This window comes from Microcebus murinus, chromosome X (assembly GCF_040939455.1).
Source record: "Microcebus murinus isolate Inina chromosome X, M.murinus_Inina_mat1.0, whole genome shotgun sequence".
Taxonomy (NCBI): domain Eukaryota; kingdom Metazoa; phylum Chordata; class Mammalia; order Primates; family Cheirogaleidae; genus Microcebus; species Microcebus murinus.
This window is the reverse complement of record NC_134136.1, coordinates 29,595,001-29,608,687: the sequence shown is the minus strand read 5'-3', so window position 1 is coordinate 29,608,687 and position 13,687 is coordinate 29,595,001. Positions and strand designations below refer to the sequence as shown.

The 13,687-nt window shown below is 37.9% G+C and overlaps 1 protein-coding gene across 2 annotated transcripts in view; it reads left to right on the top strand.

Moving 5' to 3' along the window:
• SYTL4 (synaptotagmin like 4) overlaps window positions 1–13,687 on the top strand; it is a 65,360-nt gene that overhangs the window by 32,656 nt on the left and 19,017 nt on the right. For both annotated transcript variants that reach the window (XM_075999660.1, XM_075999659.1), the window contains 4 exons: window positions 2,399–2,575; window positions 2,834–3,049; window positions 3,188–3,297; window positions 3,539–3,641. In XM_075999660.1, the coding sequence (XP_075855775.1) occupies window positions 2,466–2,575; window positions 2,834–3,049; window positions 3,188–3,297; window positions 3,539–3,641 (539 nt within the window). In that variant the 5' untranslated portion in view covers window positions 2,399–2,465. The remainder of the gene's footprint in view (window positions 1–2,398; window positions 2,576–2,833; window positions 3,050–3,187; window positions 3,298–3,538; window positions 3,642–13,687) is intronic.

Below are 13,687 nucleotides of genomic sequence, written 5' to 3'. Positions count from 1 at the left end.
ACTTAATATAATTAAAATAAAACTTTTTGCTTTCCTTCTCAACCTGTTTTCTTTTCTTATATCTCTTATTGCTATGAAGGCTATCACTAGTCAGTTGTTTAACTTAGACATGTGAGCTAGACATCTTTGACTTCACCTCCTTTATCTCTCTACCCAGTCGTTTCATTCTGTCAATCCTACTTTTCAAACCTATTCTCTGTTTATTCTTTCTGCCTGGTGCAGGCCTTTATCATTTTAGCACATTCAGCAAGTATTTGTACTCTAAATATGTGTTCCAAATGTTGTAATTGGCCCTTGAACACACATTACTTAATTTTCTTAACAATCTTTGAGGTAGGTAATTTTGTAGATGAGAAACCAGAGGGTAACAGAAATAAAATGATTTGTCCAATTGTCTAGAGCACAGTTAGTAAATCTAGGTTGTCTTTTGTCTGGACTATTGTAATAATTGCTCTGCCTCCTTCATACTGTTTTCTTTTTTGAAATGTAAAAGGAGATACTTGTAAAAAACACATCAGAACTATATAAAGTAAAAAGTGAAAGATGTCCCTTCCCAATTCTACTCCCCAAGAGAAACCAATGATAATAGTTTTTGTTCTAGACTTTTCTCTGTGCATATATAAATGTTTAGGTAAATACTTTATGAAAGAGATCATTATTATCCCATAGCTACTTTTTCTCACTCATGGGGATATTTTCATGTCAGTATGTACAGATCTACCATTTTTTTTTATAGCTGCAGAGTATTCTACTACATGGATACATTACTTTGTTTAATGATTCCTCTTTTTTTTTTTTGTTTTGAGACAGAGTCTCACTTTGTCACCCCAGCTAGAGTGCTGTTGTGTCATCACAGTTTACAGCAACCTCAAACTTCTGGGCTCAAGTGATCCTCCTGCCTCAGCATCCTGAGCAGCTGGGACTATAGGCGGTGACACCAGGTCCAGCTAATTTTTCTATCTTTTGTAGAGACAGGGTCTCTCATCTTGCTCAGGCTGGTCTTGAACTCCTGGCTTCAAGCAATCCTCTTGCCTCAGCTTCCTAAAGTGCTAGGATTACAGGTGTGAGCCATAGTGCTCAGCTTAATGATGACTCTGTTAAAGAACTCTTTTTTGTTCTTACAAATAATGTTGCAGTAAGATTCTTGTGCATATACCCTTGTGTGAGCATTTGTGTGAATATTTCTGTGAGGTAGATTCTTAGAAGTGTTATTACTTGGTTAAGGAGTATGCCTATTTTAAAATATATACTACCAAATTGCCCTTCAATTTGTCCTCTGAATCAATCTTTCATACTATATAGCTAGAGTGCTTTTTGTAAAATGAACTTAATCATGTGATTTCTCAGCATCAAAAAGCAATACCAAAGATGTTTGATTGATTTTTGTTGTCTATACAATGAGTTTTAAAATTCTAAATTTTTAAAAGTATTTAAGAGTTATATAATCTGGCTCCAACCTATCTTTCCTACCATTCTCTCCCCACCAACAAATATGCACTGTATTTAATAAGGCAAAATTCACCTCTTCTGTAAAAGCTCCTATATATACAGCTCACTTGCTCGCTCTCGTGCTCTCTCTCGCTTGCTTGCACTCTGTCTCACTCCCTCCCCTTCCTCTCCCTTCTCTATGCAAGATAGAATTAGTTATTTTCCTTCTCCAAGTTCCCATAGTACATAGTTTATAATCCCTCTGATAGCACTTAGTATGTTGTACTGTATTTGTCTGTTTTCCCTGCTATTCTTAAAGGCAGGAACTGTGTCTTACTCATCTCTGTATCCCCCAGCACTTAGCACAATGCCTGTCAGAACAGTGCTTAATAAATATTCAGGAAGTGGGGGAAGATATTCTAGAGGTAGTGGTAGTGCAATAAGAACTTTGGGAGGTAGAGTAGGTGGAAGTTTTGAAGTATACCAGAAAGCTGACTTGAATCCCTGGAACGTGGAGGCTGATTGGGAATGGGGAAATTGGCTGAAACTGGCAGGCGTCCTCATGTGCTTTTCCCCTCCACTACAGAGACCAGCTGCCTGATTATTTGGGTTAATAGACTTGGGATTTGAGAATATTTAAAGTATTAAAAATTGGATGATTGAGGGCTCACTTGGTGGAGTGGGAGATTGACTCAGCTGTGCTATGCTCTTTCCAGACTAAGATGCTTCTGCTAAAAGACTCAACCCTTTCCCAGACTCATGAATAACTTTTTCTTCTTGAAAAATCAAAGCCTCTTCATTTTTACTGCATGATTCAGGTGGGAGTTGAATGGTAAATAGGTCCAGTACTTCTAAGGAGACGTGTCTCCTTAGCCTGGCTCAAGGGGAGAAGTAGCTTACTGAAAGGCTCTAGGGCTGTGGGCCTATTCTGGAGTACATCACCTGTGTGAAATTAGCTCTCTCATTTCAGGCAACTCTGGTAGCTCTCCTTATCTGGTTGCTTTGAAGAAAGAAGAGTAGAAGAAGTAGAATAAGTCATGTCAGAGATACTGGACCTCTCTTTTCTGTCTGAAGTAGAAAGGGATTTGATCCTTAATGTTCTACAGCGAGATGAGGAGCTCCGGAAAGCAGATGAGAAAAGGATCAGGTAAGAGTCCCAGAAAAATCATGGGATCCCAAGCCTTTGACCAATGATATCTGGGCTTTTTCTTATGTCTCCCAACTGAATTTCAGAGAAACTTGTGTATATGATGTTTACCACTCTTTGTTGGGTCAAGTTGGGCTCTGTGTTTGTTGGTTTCACAGAACCAAATAAATAGTCTTACTGTCTTTACCCCTCAGCCCCTCTCCATCCAACGCATGCAGATCCTAAATCCACTTGTGCTTCTCTTTTGGGTCTTGGCAGGCGACTGAAGAATGAGTTACTGGAGATAAAAAGGAAAGGGGCCAAAAGAGGCAGCCAACACTATAGTGATCGGACCTGTGCCCGGTGCCAGGAGAGCCTGGGCCGTTTGACTCCCAAGGCAAACACTTGTCGGGGTTGCAATCACCTGGTGTGTCGAGACTGCCGCGTTCAGGAGAGCAACGGTATCTGGAGGTGCAAGGTGTGCGCCAAGGAAATGTGAGTGTCACCTATGGCTGAGTAGAGAGAGGAGATGAGGCCCCAGCTGTTGTGAGAATTTCTTGCCTTAGCTTTTGTTGGTTGTATGGCAAGAGCCATTCTTTATCCATATGTCATTTTCTTTTTTTTCCTTCCCAGAGAGCTGAAGAAAGCAACTGGGGACTGGTTTTATGACCAGAAAGTTAATCGCTTTGCTTACCGCACAGGCAGTGAGATAATCAGGATGTCCCTGCGCCGCAAACCTGCAGGTACTGGACCTGTTCTAGACATAGTTCCATGCCAACCTTAACATGGGTGATAAATATTGTGGTGTGGAATCCTAGTGTATTCTGAGCAGTGGTGTCTTAACTCCGTGGGCTGGTTATATATATAAGAGATCACCTCCCCTTCTGCAAATGTGGTGTGTTTCAAGGGAAGATGCTATGAGGATTGTTTCCTTTTTTCCCCTCTCAAAATCACCACCCTGTCATGCTTTTGTCTGTCTTGAAGTGAATAAAAGAGAGACAGTAGGACAGTCCCTCCTTTATCAGACACAGATGGGTGATGTCTGGCCAGGAAGAAAGATCATTCAGGAGCAGCAGAAGGAGCCCAGGTAAGAAGCAAGTGATCATTTAAAGAAGTACTAAAATGTCCCTTTAATTCTTTTTTTATTCTTTTTACTTTACTCTGGTTATAAAATAATAGATGTTTATTATAGAAAAATTTGGAAAGTACAGAAAACAGTAAAGAGCGAGGAAAAAAATCCTGCTATACTCACATGTGAACATTAACATTTTGACATATTTACTTTGTTCTTTATAAGAACAATTTGAAGACAAATAAAAACAATACATACTCATTAAAAATTTAACCATTTATATGAAACAAGGAAGAGGAAAACAACAAATCACCCAAGTTCCTATTACCCGAGTTTTCACATTATGTGAAAATCACCATTCTATATATATAAATATAAGGGTGATTAGATGGATAAACAGAAAAAAATTGAATATTATATCATAAATTAAAATCATTCTTTTTAATTTTGCTTAAATTTAACAGAATAAAACACTAAAATAGGAGAATTGCTAATCTTCAGGCAAATTCTTTTTAACCATAAAACATATTAGTTATTAAATTCCTCTAAGCTTAAGAAAACATATTATGAAAGCCATTGTGCAGTTAGTCACTGATTTAGTGTTCTTTTTTTTTTTTTGGTAACAGCATTATTGAAATATAGTTTATGTACCATACCATTCACCCATTTATGGTGTACAATGGATGGATTTTATTATATTCACAGAGTTGTGCAACCATCACCTCAATTTATTTTAGAACATTTTCACCACCTTAAAAAGAAACCCTTGGCTGGGCGCAATGGCTCATGCCTGTAATCCTAGCACTCTGAGAAGCCAAGGCAGGAGGATGGCTCGAGGTTAGGAGTTCGAGACCAGCCTGAGCAAGAGCGAGACCCTTGTCTCTACTAAAAATAGAAAGAAATTAATTGGCCAACTAAAAATATATAGAAAAAATTAGCTGGGCATGATGGCGCATGCCTATAGTCCCAGCTACTCGGGAGGCTGAGGCGGGAGGATCACTTGAGCCCAGGGTCTGAGCTTGCTGTGAGCTAGGCTGACACCACGGCACTCTAGCCCAGGCAACAAAGTGAGACTCTGTCTAAAAAAAAAAAAAAAAAGAAGAAGAAGCCCTTTAAACTTTATCACCCTGCCCCAACCTCTCCATCCTTCCTCATCCCTAAGTCATTAACAGTCTACTTTATGTCTCTCTATATTTACCTATCCTGGATAATTCTTATAAATGGAATCATATGATATATGGTTCTTTATGTCTGTCTTCTTTCACTTAATGTAATATTTTCAAGGTTCATCTATGTTGTAGTACTTTATTCCTTTCTATGGTCAAATACTTCATTATATACATATATCACATTTTATCTATTCATCTGTTGATGGACATTTGAATTGTTTCCACTTTTTTGGCTGTCAAGAGTAATACTGCTGTTACTTCATTATGAGTTTTGCATGGACACATGTTCTCATTTCTCTAAGGTAGATATCTAGGAGTGGATTTAATGGTCAGTCATTTTTTTTAAATCTACCTGCTTCAATATTAAATATTATCAGTAGACTCTGCTATGAAAGAGGAAGAGCTTTCTTACACTTCCTCCAAATTATTTTCCCCTATTCCCACTATTTGTTATTCAAATTATTTTTACTTTGTCAGGATTTATAACATTTACATTTTGTTGTACAACCATAAATCATTTGCTTGTTTTACCTGTTTAGTTTTAGTTTCATATTCAAAAGTATTATATGCTTACAATCAGGCCTTGTACCATGACTTCTCAATTCTTGAATTCTTTACTTTGATTTATTTCTTTGTTTTCTGGATTTCATCATTGAGAAGTTCCTTCAAGATGGGCTTCGGGGTGGTATATTTATTGCATTCTTTCATGTTAAGAACATCTACCAAGTGCCTTTATATTTGAATGGTATCTTGGCTGGATATTATTAATATGTTCTTAGGTCACATTTTCTTTCCCTCAATATGTTGTATTCCATTTTCTTCTGCCACTGAATGTAACTGTGAAGAAGTCTGAGGACAACTTGACTCTTGTTTTTCTCCCTTGCAGGTAACTGTGTGTGTGTGTGTGTGTGTGTGAGAGAGAGAGAGAGAGAGAGAGAGAGAGAGAGAGAATGTGTGATCGGACTTACCTAAAATATTTCTTTTCTTGAAATTTAGTAACTTAACAAGGATGTAACTCAATGATGATCATTCTGTGTCTTTCCTTGATAGTGTTCAGGGATGCTGGATTTTCTTATCCTCCATTTCTGTCCTTTTCTTTTACTGTGCAATAGAAAAACAGAAAGATGAAAGCAATTAACCACAATTAGCCCAACTCATTCCTCCATGCTAATTGTTTGTTTTCAGCCGTTTTCTTTCTTCTCTCCCCTCCCCTCTCCTCCTCACCCCCTTCTTCCTTCCCTTCCTTACTCTTTGCTATTTCCAATTTAATCATTTGAATAAATTATCTTATTTTGTTTTTAATTTGTTCTTTGCTGTAATCTTCTCTTATTTCATTATTTTATCATCTTGTGTTTAAACTCTTGTGCCATTTTGAATATATATTCTTATGAAGTACCCTTATAGTCTGAAGCACTGAGAAGAAACCTACTTATTTTCCTAGGATTCTAGTCTTCTCCAGACTGGGTTCTTTATTCATCCTGCAAATTGTTTCCATCTCTCCCCACTTCATGGCTATTTATATATCTGCCAGATGATTTAATTTCATTTCACTCATGTTTAACATGGGAAGTTTTTTCTATATCTTTGTTTGCTCTGATGTAGTATATGTGAATTCTTTTAGACAGGTTTCTCACTTCAACTTGAAACAATTTATCTATTTCCCATACCCAGCTATACTTAAGTTTAAGAACTGAATATTGCTTTCTATATATTTCTTTTCTTATAACCTAAGAGGAGGGGTTGAAAGCAACTTGGAGTCCTGGGTTTTTGTCTCTTGAAATTCTCTTAAATGTCCTGGTGTAGGGCTTACTTGTCTCAGTTCTAGGTAAATCCTCTAGTTTATACTAGCACCCTGGCAGATGACATTTCCCAGCAGTCTTGTCTGCCTCTTTTGAGGTCCCACAGTGGTACCTGGAGTTACAAATTTTGAAGAATTTTGTTTTTTCTTGACTTACCCCAGGACTGCCTACTCATTCGCTTAATCTGCACATTGCCACATTGGAAGGGATTAGTTAAGGAGCTTCACTGAGCTAAATCTTCTGTTTTCTTAGCTATGATTTTTTTCAACTTCATGACTTGAGGCTTAATTGTTTCCTCATTTGGTTTCTGCTACTGAATTTTTGGCTTTGTGCATGCATGCATGTGTGTGTGTTGGCACTCACTTCCCCCCAACTTTCTCTCAACCAAAGAGAAACGACTATCACGTTTTATATGGTGGTTGAAAAACAATATAGAAATATATAAAGTATGTCCTCCAGTAACTTCACTGCTTCTGCTCTAGACAATTATTGGTAATAGTTGTTAACCCTTTGCACTCATATCGAGTGTGGATAATGTCGAGTGGATAATGAGAAAAAAGCAAGCGAGTGCAAAGGGTTAATAGTTTTGGTGTATGGACTATCAAACTGTCTAAATTTACACATATGGGTTGGATTCCTAAATTTTTATTTTATTTTTTTTTTTTTTTAATTTCTTTCTAAAAAAGGATCATACTGTATATATGTTAAGTGAAAAAAAATAGAAGAAAAAGTACTTTGAAAACTCAATAATACAGACAATCCCATAGATAATGAGCAAAATATTTGAATAGACATTTCACCAAAGATACTATACAGATGTCACATAAGAACTGGAAAAGATGCTCAAAATCATTAGTTATTAAAGAAATGCAAAATTAAAATCACAATAAGATATTACTATATGCCTACTAGAATGGCTAAAATTACAAAGACTGACCATATCAATTGTTGGTAAGGATGTAGAACAACTAGAATTCTCATACACTGCTGGTGGGAATGTACAATGGTGCAGCCACTTTGAAAAACAGTTTAGCAGTGTCTTTTTTTTTTTTTTTTTTTGAGACAGAGTCTTACTTTGTTGCCCAGGCTAGAGTGAGTGCTGTGGCGTCAGCCTTGCTCACAGCAACCTCAATCTCCTGGGCTCAAGCGATCCTACTGCCTCAGCCTGCTGAGTAGCTGGGACTACAGGCATGCACCACCATGCCTGGCTAATTTTTTGTATATATATTTTTAGTTGGCCAATTAATTTTTTTCTATTTTTAGTAGAGACGGGGTCTCACTCAGGCTGGTTTCGAATTCCTGACCTCAAGCAATCCGCCCACCTTGGCCTCTAGCAGTGTCTTTGTGTGTGTGTGTGTGTTTGTGTGTGTGTGTGAATAAGAATGCATTTATTTATTTATTTATTTTTATTTTTTTATTTTAGCATATTATGGGGGTATAAGTGTTAAGGTTACATATATTGCCCATGCTCCCCCTCCCCTCTTGAGTAAGAGCTTCAAGCGTGTTCATCCCTGAAACGTTGCACATCTTACTCATTGTGGTTGTATATACCCATCCCCTCCTCCCCCCTCCCACCCTCCCTACACCCGATAAATGCTACTACCATATGTCAACTTAGGTGTTGGTCCGTTAATACCAATTTGCTGGTGAGTACATGTGGTGCTGGTTTTTCCATTTTTGAGATACTTCACTTAGTAGAATGGGTTCCAGCTGTATCCAGAAATATACAAGAGGTGCTATATCACCGTTGTTTCTTAAAGCTGACTAGTACTCCATAGTATACATATACCACATTTTATTAATCCACTCATGAATTGATGGGCACTTGGGTTGTTTCCACAGCTTTGCAATTATGAATTGTGCTGCTATAAGCATTCGAGTGCAGGTGTCTTTTTCATAAAGTGACTTTTGATCTTTTGGGTAGATGCCCAGTAGTGGTCTAGCAGTGTCTTAAAACGTTCAGTGTGCACTTACCTACCTTATGATTCAGTCATTCTATTGAGAAGTGGAAGCATATGTCCATACAAATACTTGTACATGAATGTTTATAGCAGCTTTATTTGTAATAGACAAAACCTGGAAACAGCCCAGATGTCCAACAACAGGTGAGTGGATAAACTGTGGTTTGTTTATACAGTGCAATACTACTTAGCAATAGAAAGGAATGAACTATTGTTACATGCAACAATATGGCTGAATTTCAAAATAATTTTGCTGAGTGAAAGAAGCCAATCAAAAAAGAATATATACTGTATGATTCTGTTTTTATAAAATTCTAGAAAATGCAAACTAGTTTTTATTGGCAGAAAGCAGATCAGCACTTGCCTGGGGACGGGCAAGGAGGAAGGAAGAGATTAGAAAGGAACAGGAGGAAACTTTTGGAAATGATAGATATGTTCATTAACTTGATTGTGGTGATGTTTTCACAGGTGTATACATATGTCAGAACTCCTTAGGTTGCACACTTAAACATGTACAGTTAATATCAGTTATAACTCAAGGTGTAAAAGAAAAAATTGTAGAAAAATATAACATGGACATCTTTCTTTGTCAGCACACAGGGTCTACTTCATTCTTTTTGATATGTATGTGGTATTTCATCATATGTATGTACTGTGATTTTATCCACACAGCCTTGGGTGGGTGACTCATCTGTTCCAGGTGATGAGGCCCCCTTTATTCTTTGTGGACGAGGATAAGAATGGCTTTTATTTGCTGAACCTGATTAACACATCTGACATCATCGGTCAGAATGTAATTTCTAAAACCTACTGCTTCTGGCTGTCTGTGACCTCTTATCTCATTGGACCCAGAAGACTCTTATTCATCCTAAACATGGAAACAGATTAAGTGACCATAAATGATCTTTTCCATAAAATTATGGAGCCTCAAAGATAATTTAATTCAACCCCCTTATTTTTACAGAAAAGAAAGCAGGATAAGTGATTTACCTGAGATCATACAGATAGTTAGAGCCAAGGGCCCCCATCTCTTAGTCTATTTTTTACTGCACAGATGTCAAATAATTGCTTTTTTGCCCTTGGGTTGTTTGTATCAGCTCTGGATCAGTACGTATTAATCTTTAGGAAAAAAATACAAGCAAAAAACACTCTCCAAGGGCCATCATTAAAACTGCCTCTCTAGAGGAATGGTTCCACTTGTGGTTCTTTCTTCTTTGGAGCAGAGGGGAGAAACAAATGATTCTAAAGTAAAAAAAAAAAAAAAATGAAATCAAGCCCCCTGCTGTGTCTTGTACTATAAAGCTAATACTGTCTCAAGGAATAACCACCATTTCACCACTCACATGTCCTGGGATTTCACCCCTGCTGTTTTCACAGAACTATCTCAAACATCATTTGGCAACTCAGAAAGTTTATTATTTACTGCCTAAGACATTATAGATTTTGGTTACCTCGTTCTTTGTTGATTTATTAGTTTTTTTGTTTGACAAATACTTAGGAATGCTTACAATGTACCTGGCATTGTTTTAGGCCCTGGGGTACATTGGTGAATACAAAAAGGTCCCTTGCTTGTGGGACTTAGATTTGGGGGGTGAGGGACACAGAAAATAAATGATCAAGTAACGTTAGATGTTGAAAGTGCTGTGGAGAAAATTAAGTAGACCTAAGACATAGGGAATGCCAGGAATGCATGTGTGTACATGTTGTTTTCTTTAGGATAGGCAGGATAAATCTTTATAATAAGGTGACATTTGAGCAAAGACATGAAGCAAATGAAGGAGCAAACCCTGAGGGTACCTGGGGAAAGAGCATTGTAGGTAGAAAAAGCAGCAGGTATAAAGGTGAGTTTGTGTTTGGCACTTTTGAGTAATCTGGAACTGAGTGAGCAAGGAGGAGATGGGGAGATGAGGACAGAGATGGGGTGAGAAGCAGATCATGTAAGACTTCGGTGGCATTTGTAAGGACTTGTCGTTTACACTGAGTGAGAAGGATAGCCCTGAACAACACAATCTTATTTTTTCTTCTTTTTAAAAATTGAGGTAAGTCATCATTTCTTAGAGTCTTTATTTTTTTTATTTTTTTATTTATTTCATCATATTATGGAGGTACAAATATTGTTAGGGTTACAAATATTGCCCCTGCCCCCCCTCCCTCCCCCCAATGTGTCCAAACCCCCGGTGGTGTGCATCACACACGTTATGGAAGCATACACCCCTTTCCTCCTCCCCCCTACCACCTGCCCACCACCCGATAAAAAGTTTTGTTTTGATTTTTTTTTTGACATTTTGGTTACATTGTATATCTTTGCCTCTCCCTAAGAAGGGTTAGAGTTATACCCTTCCCTTCCAAAATACTCGCCACTTCCCTAAGATTGGGTCCCCCCCCCCCGAATCCCTGGTGAGCATTGCCACCATTTGAAAACCATAGTTTTAATCAGTCAGTACCAATTTGATGGCGAGTAGATGTAGGGCCCATTTTCCATGTCTTGTGTTGCCTCACATTGGATAATGGGCTTAAACTTAATCCAGGATAACACAAATGGTGCTAGCTCACCGTCATTTCTTAGGATTAAGTAATATTCCATTGTGAGGATATACCAAATTTTAATTATCCACTCATGAATTGATGGGCTCTTGGGTTGCTTCCATGACCGTGCAATAGTGAATTGTGCTGCTATAAACATTCGGGCGCAGATGTCTTTATAATAGAATGTCTTATGCTCTTTTGGGTAGATGCCCAACAATGCTATCGCAGGGTTGAATGGTATTTCTATTTCTAGCTGTTTGAGGTATCTCCAAATTGTTTTCCACAAAGGTTGCACTAATTTGCAGTCCCACCAGCAGTGTAGGAGTGTTCCTGTCTCTCCACATCCTCACCAACATTTGTTGTTTTGGGATTTCTTGATATAGGCCATTCTTATTGGGGCTAGGTGGGATCTCATTGTGGTTTTGATTTGCATTTATCTAATAATTAGAGAAGTTGAGCATTTCTTTATATGTTTGCATGCCATTATTCTGTCTTCTTTGGAGAAGTTTCTTTTCATTTCTGTCGCCCATTTCTTGGTGGGATTGTTTGCTTTTTTCTTGTTAATTCTTTTAAGTTCTTTGATAACAAATAAAATTTTCTTTTTATTTAAAAAAAATCGAGGTAAAATTCACATAGCTTACAATCATCATTTTAACAATTTTAAAGTGTACAATTCTATGGCCATTAGTACTTTCAGAATATCATGCAACCATCACCACTATCTGATTTCAGAACATTTTCATCATTTCCAAAAGACACCCTACCCATTAAGCAGTCACTGTCCATTTCTCCTAGCCTCTAGTCTGCTTTCTGTCTCTTTGGATTTGCCAATTCTGGACATTTCCTATAAATGCAGCCATACAATATGTGGCCTTTTGTGTCTGGATTGTTTCACTTAATATAATGTTTACAAATATAATGTTTTCAAGGTTCCACCATGTTGCAGCATGTGTTAATATCAGAACTTAAATCCGTTCAATGGATGAATAATATTCCATTATATGGATATACCACATTTTGTTTATCTAGTCATCCACTGATGGGCATTTGGGTTATTTCCACCTTTTGGCTATTGGGAATAATGGTGCTATGAACATTCATGTAGAAGTTTTTGTGTGGACATATGTTTTTCAATTCTCTTGGATATGTACCTAGGAGTGGAATTTCTGGGTCTTATGGTAATTTTATGTCTGCTTTGTATTTTAAAGGCTCATTGTAGCTGTTGTGTTGTGGACAGATTGTATGGGGACAAGGAAAGAAGCAGGGAGATTTGTTAGGAGGCTATTGCAATCATCCAGGAGCTAGATGATGGACCAGCATAATGACAGTGGAGGGAGTGAGAGTGGATCAGATTTTAGATATACATTGAAGTTAGAGCCAAGAGGATTTGCTGACAGATTTAATTTGTATTGTGAGAGAAGAGAGGAGTCAAGGATGATTTTTTTAAGATTTTTTTACCTGAGAAATGAAAGGGGAGGGAGTTGCCATTTGATGAGATTGAGGGAAGAGCACATTTAGCGGAGGATTAGGGCTTTTGTTTTGGATTTGCTGTGTTTGACACATGCAAGTGGAGACATCAAGTAAGCCATTGGAAAAACAAATTTGAGTAAGAGATAAATTTGAGTTATTAGTTTATAGAGGATATTTAAAGCCATGAGACTAGATGAGATCATTGAGGGATAATTCTAGAAAGAGAAGAGAAGCAGCCTTAAGGAAGAAGCCCAGAGACAATCCAGAGATTAGAGGTCTGGGAGAGGAGGAGGGACCAGCAAACGAGACAGAGAAGGAGCAGCCAGTGAGGTTGGAGGAGGATACCAGGAGAGTGTGGTGTCAAGGGATATTATTTGAAATGCTTTCGGAAGAATAACTTTTTATTTTTCCTGCTACTCTCACCAACTCTTTGAGATAAGGGGCCCAGCAACAGTGTCCTTCCCTTTAGATATGAAAACTGCCATTTTGAGTGCCCAGGTTTATCCTTCATTAAGGCAATTAAGCTAAAAAGAATTCTGGTTTTTCTGAATACTATCTTCCAGACATACTGCTTATTTATGGATATATCTAAGCCCCACTGAGGGCATTTATGCAAGAATTCAGTCACCAAATATTTGAGTGCCTACTCTACGCTAGTTTCTCTTCTAGGCATTGGAAACACAACAGTGAACAAGCTATGTGGTCACTGATCTCATGGAACTTATCTAATAGAGGCAAAAGACATTAAATAATTTGCTTAAATTATTGAACAAATTAAATAATTTGTTTAAGAGCCATAAACAAATAGATATGTGGTGACTGCTACCAAAAAATCAGGATGCTTTTTTTTTTTATTTTTTTGAGACAGACTCTCACTCTCTTGCCTGGACTAGAGTGCCATGGCGTGGAGTCAGCCTAGCTCACAGCAACCTAAAACTCCTGGGTTTCAGAGATCCTCCTGCCTCAGCCTCCCGGTAGCTGGGACTACAGGCATGTGCCACTGTGCCTGGCTAATTTTTTCTATTTTTAGATATTTGGCTAATTTCTTTCTATTTATAGTAGAGACAGGGTCTCGCTGTTGCTCAGGCTGGTCTCGAACTCCTGAGTTCAAGCAGTTCTCCCGACCCAGCCTCCCA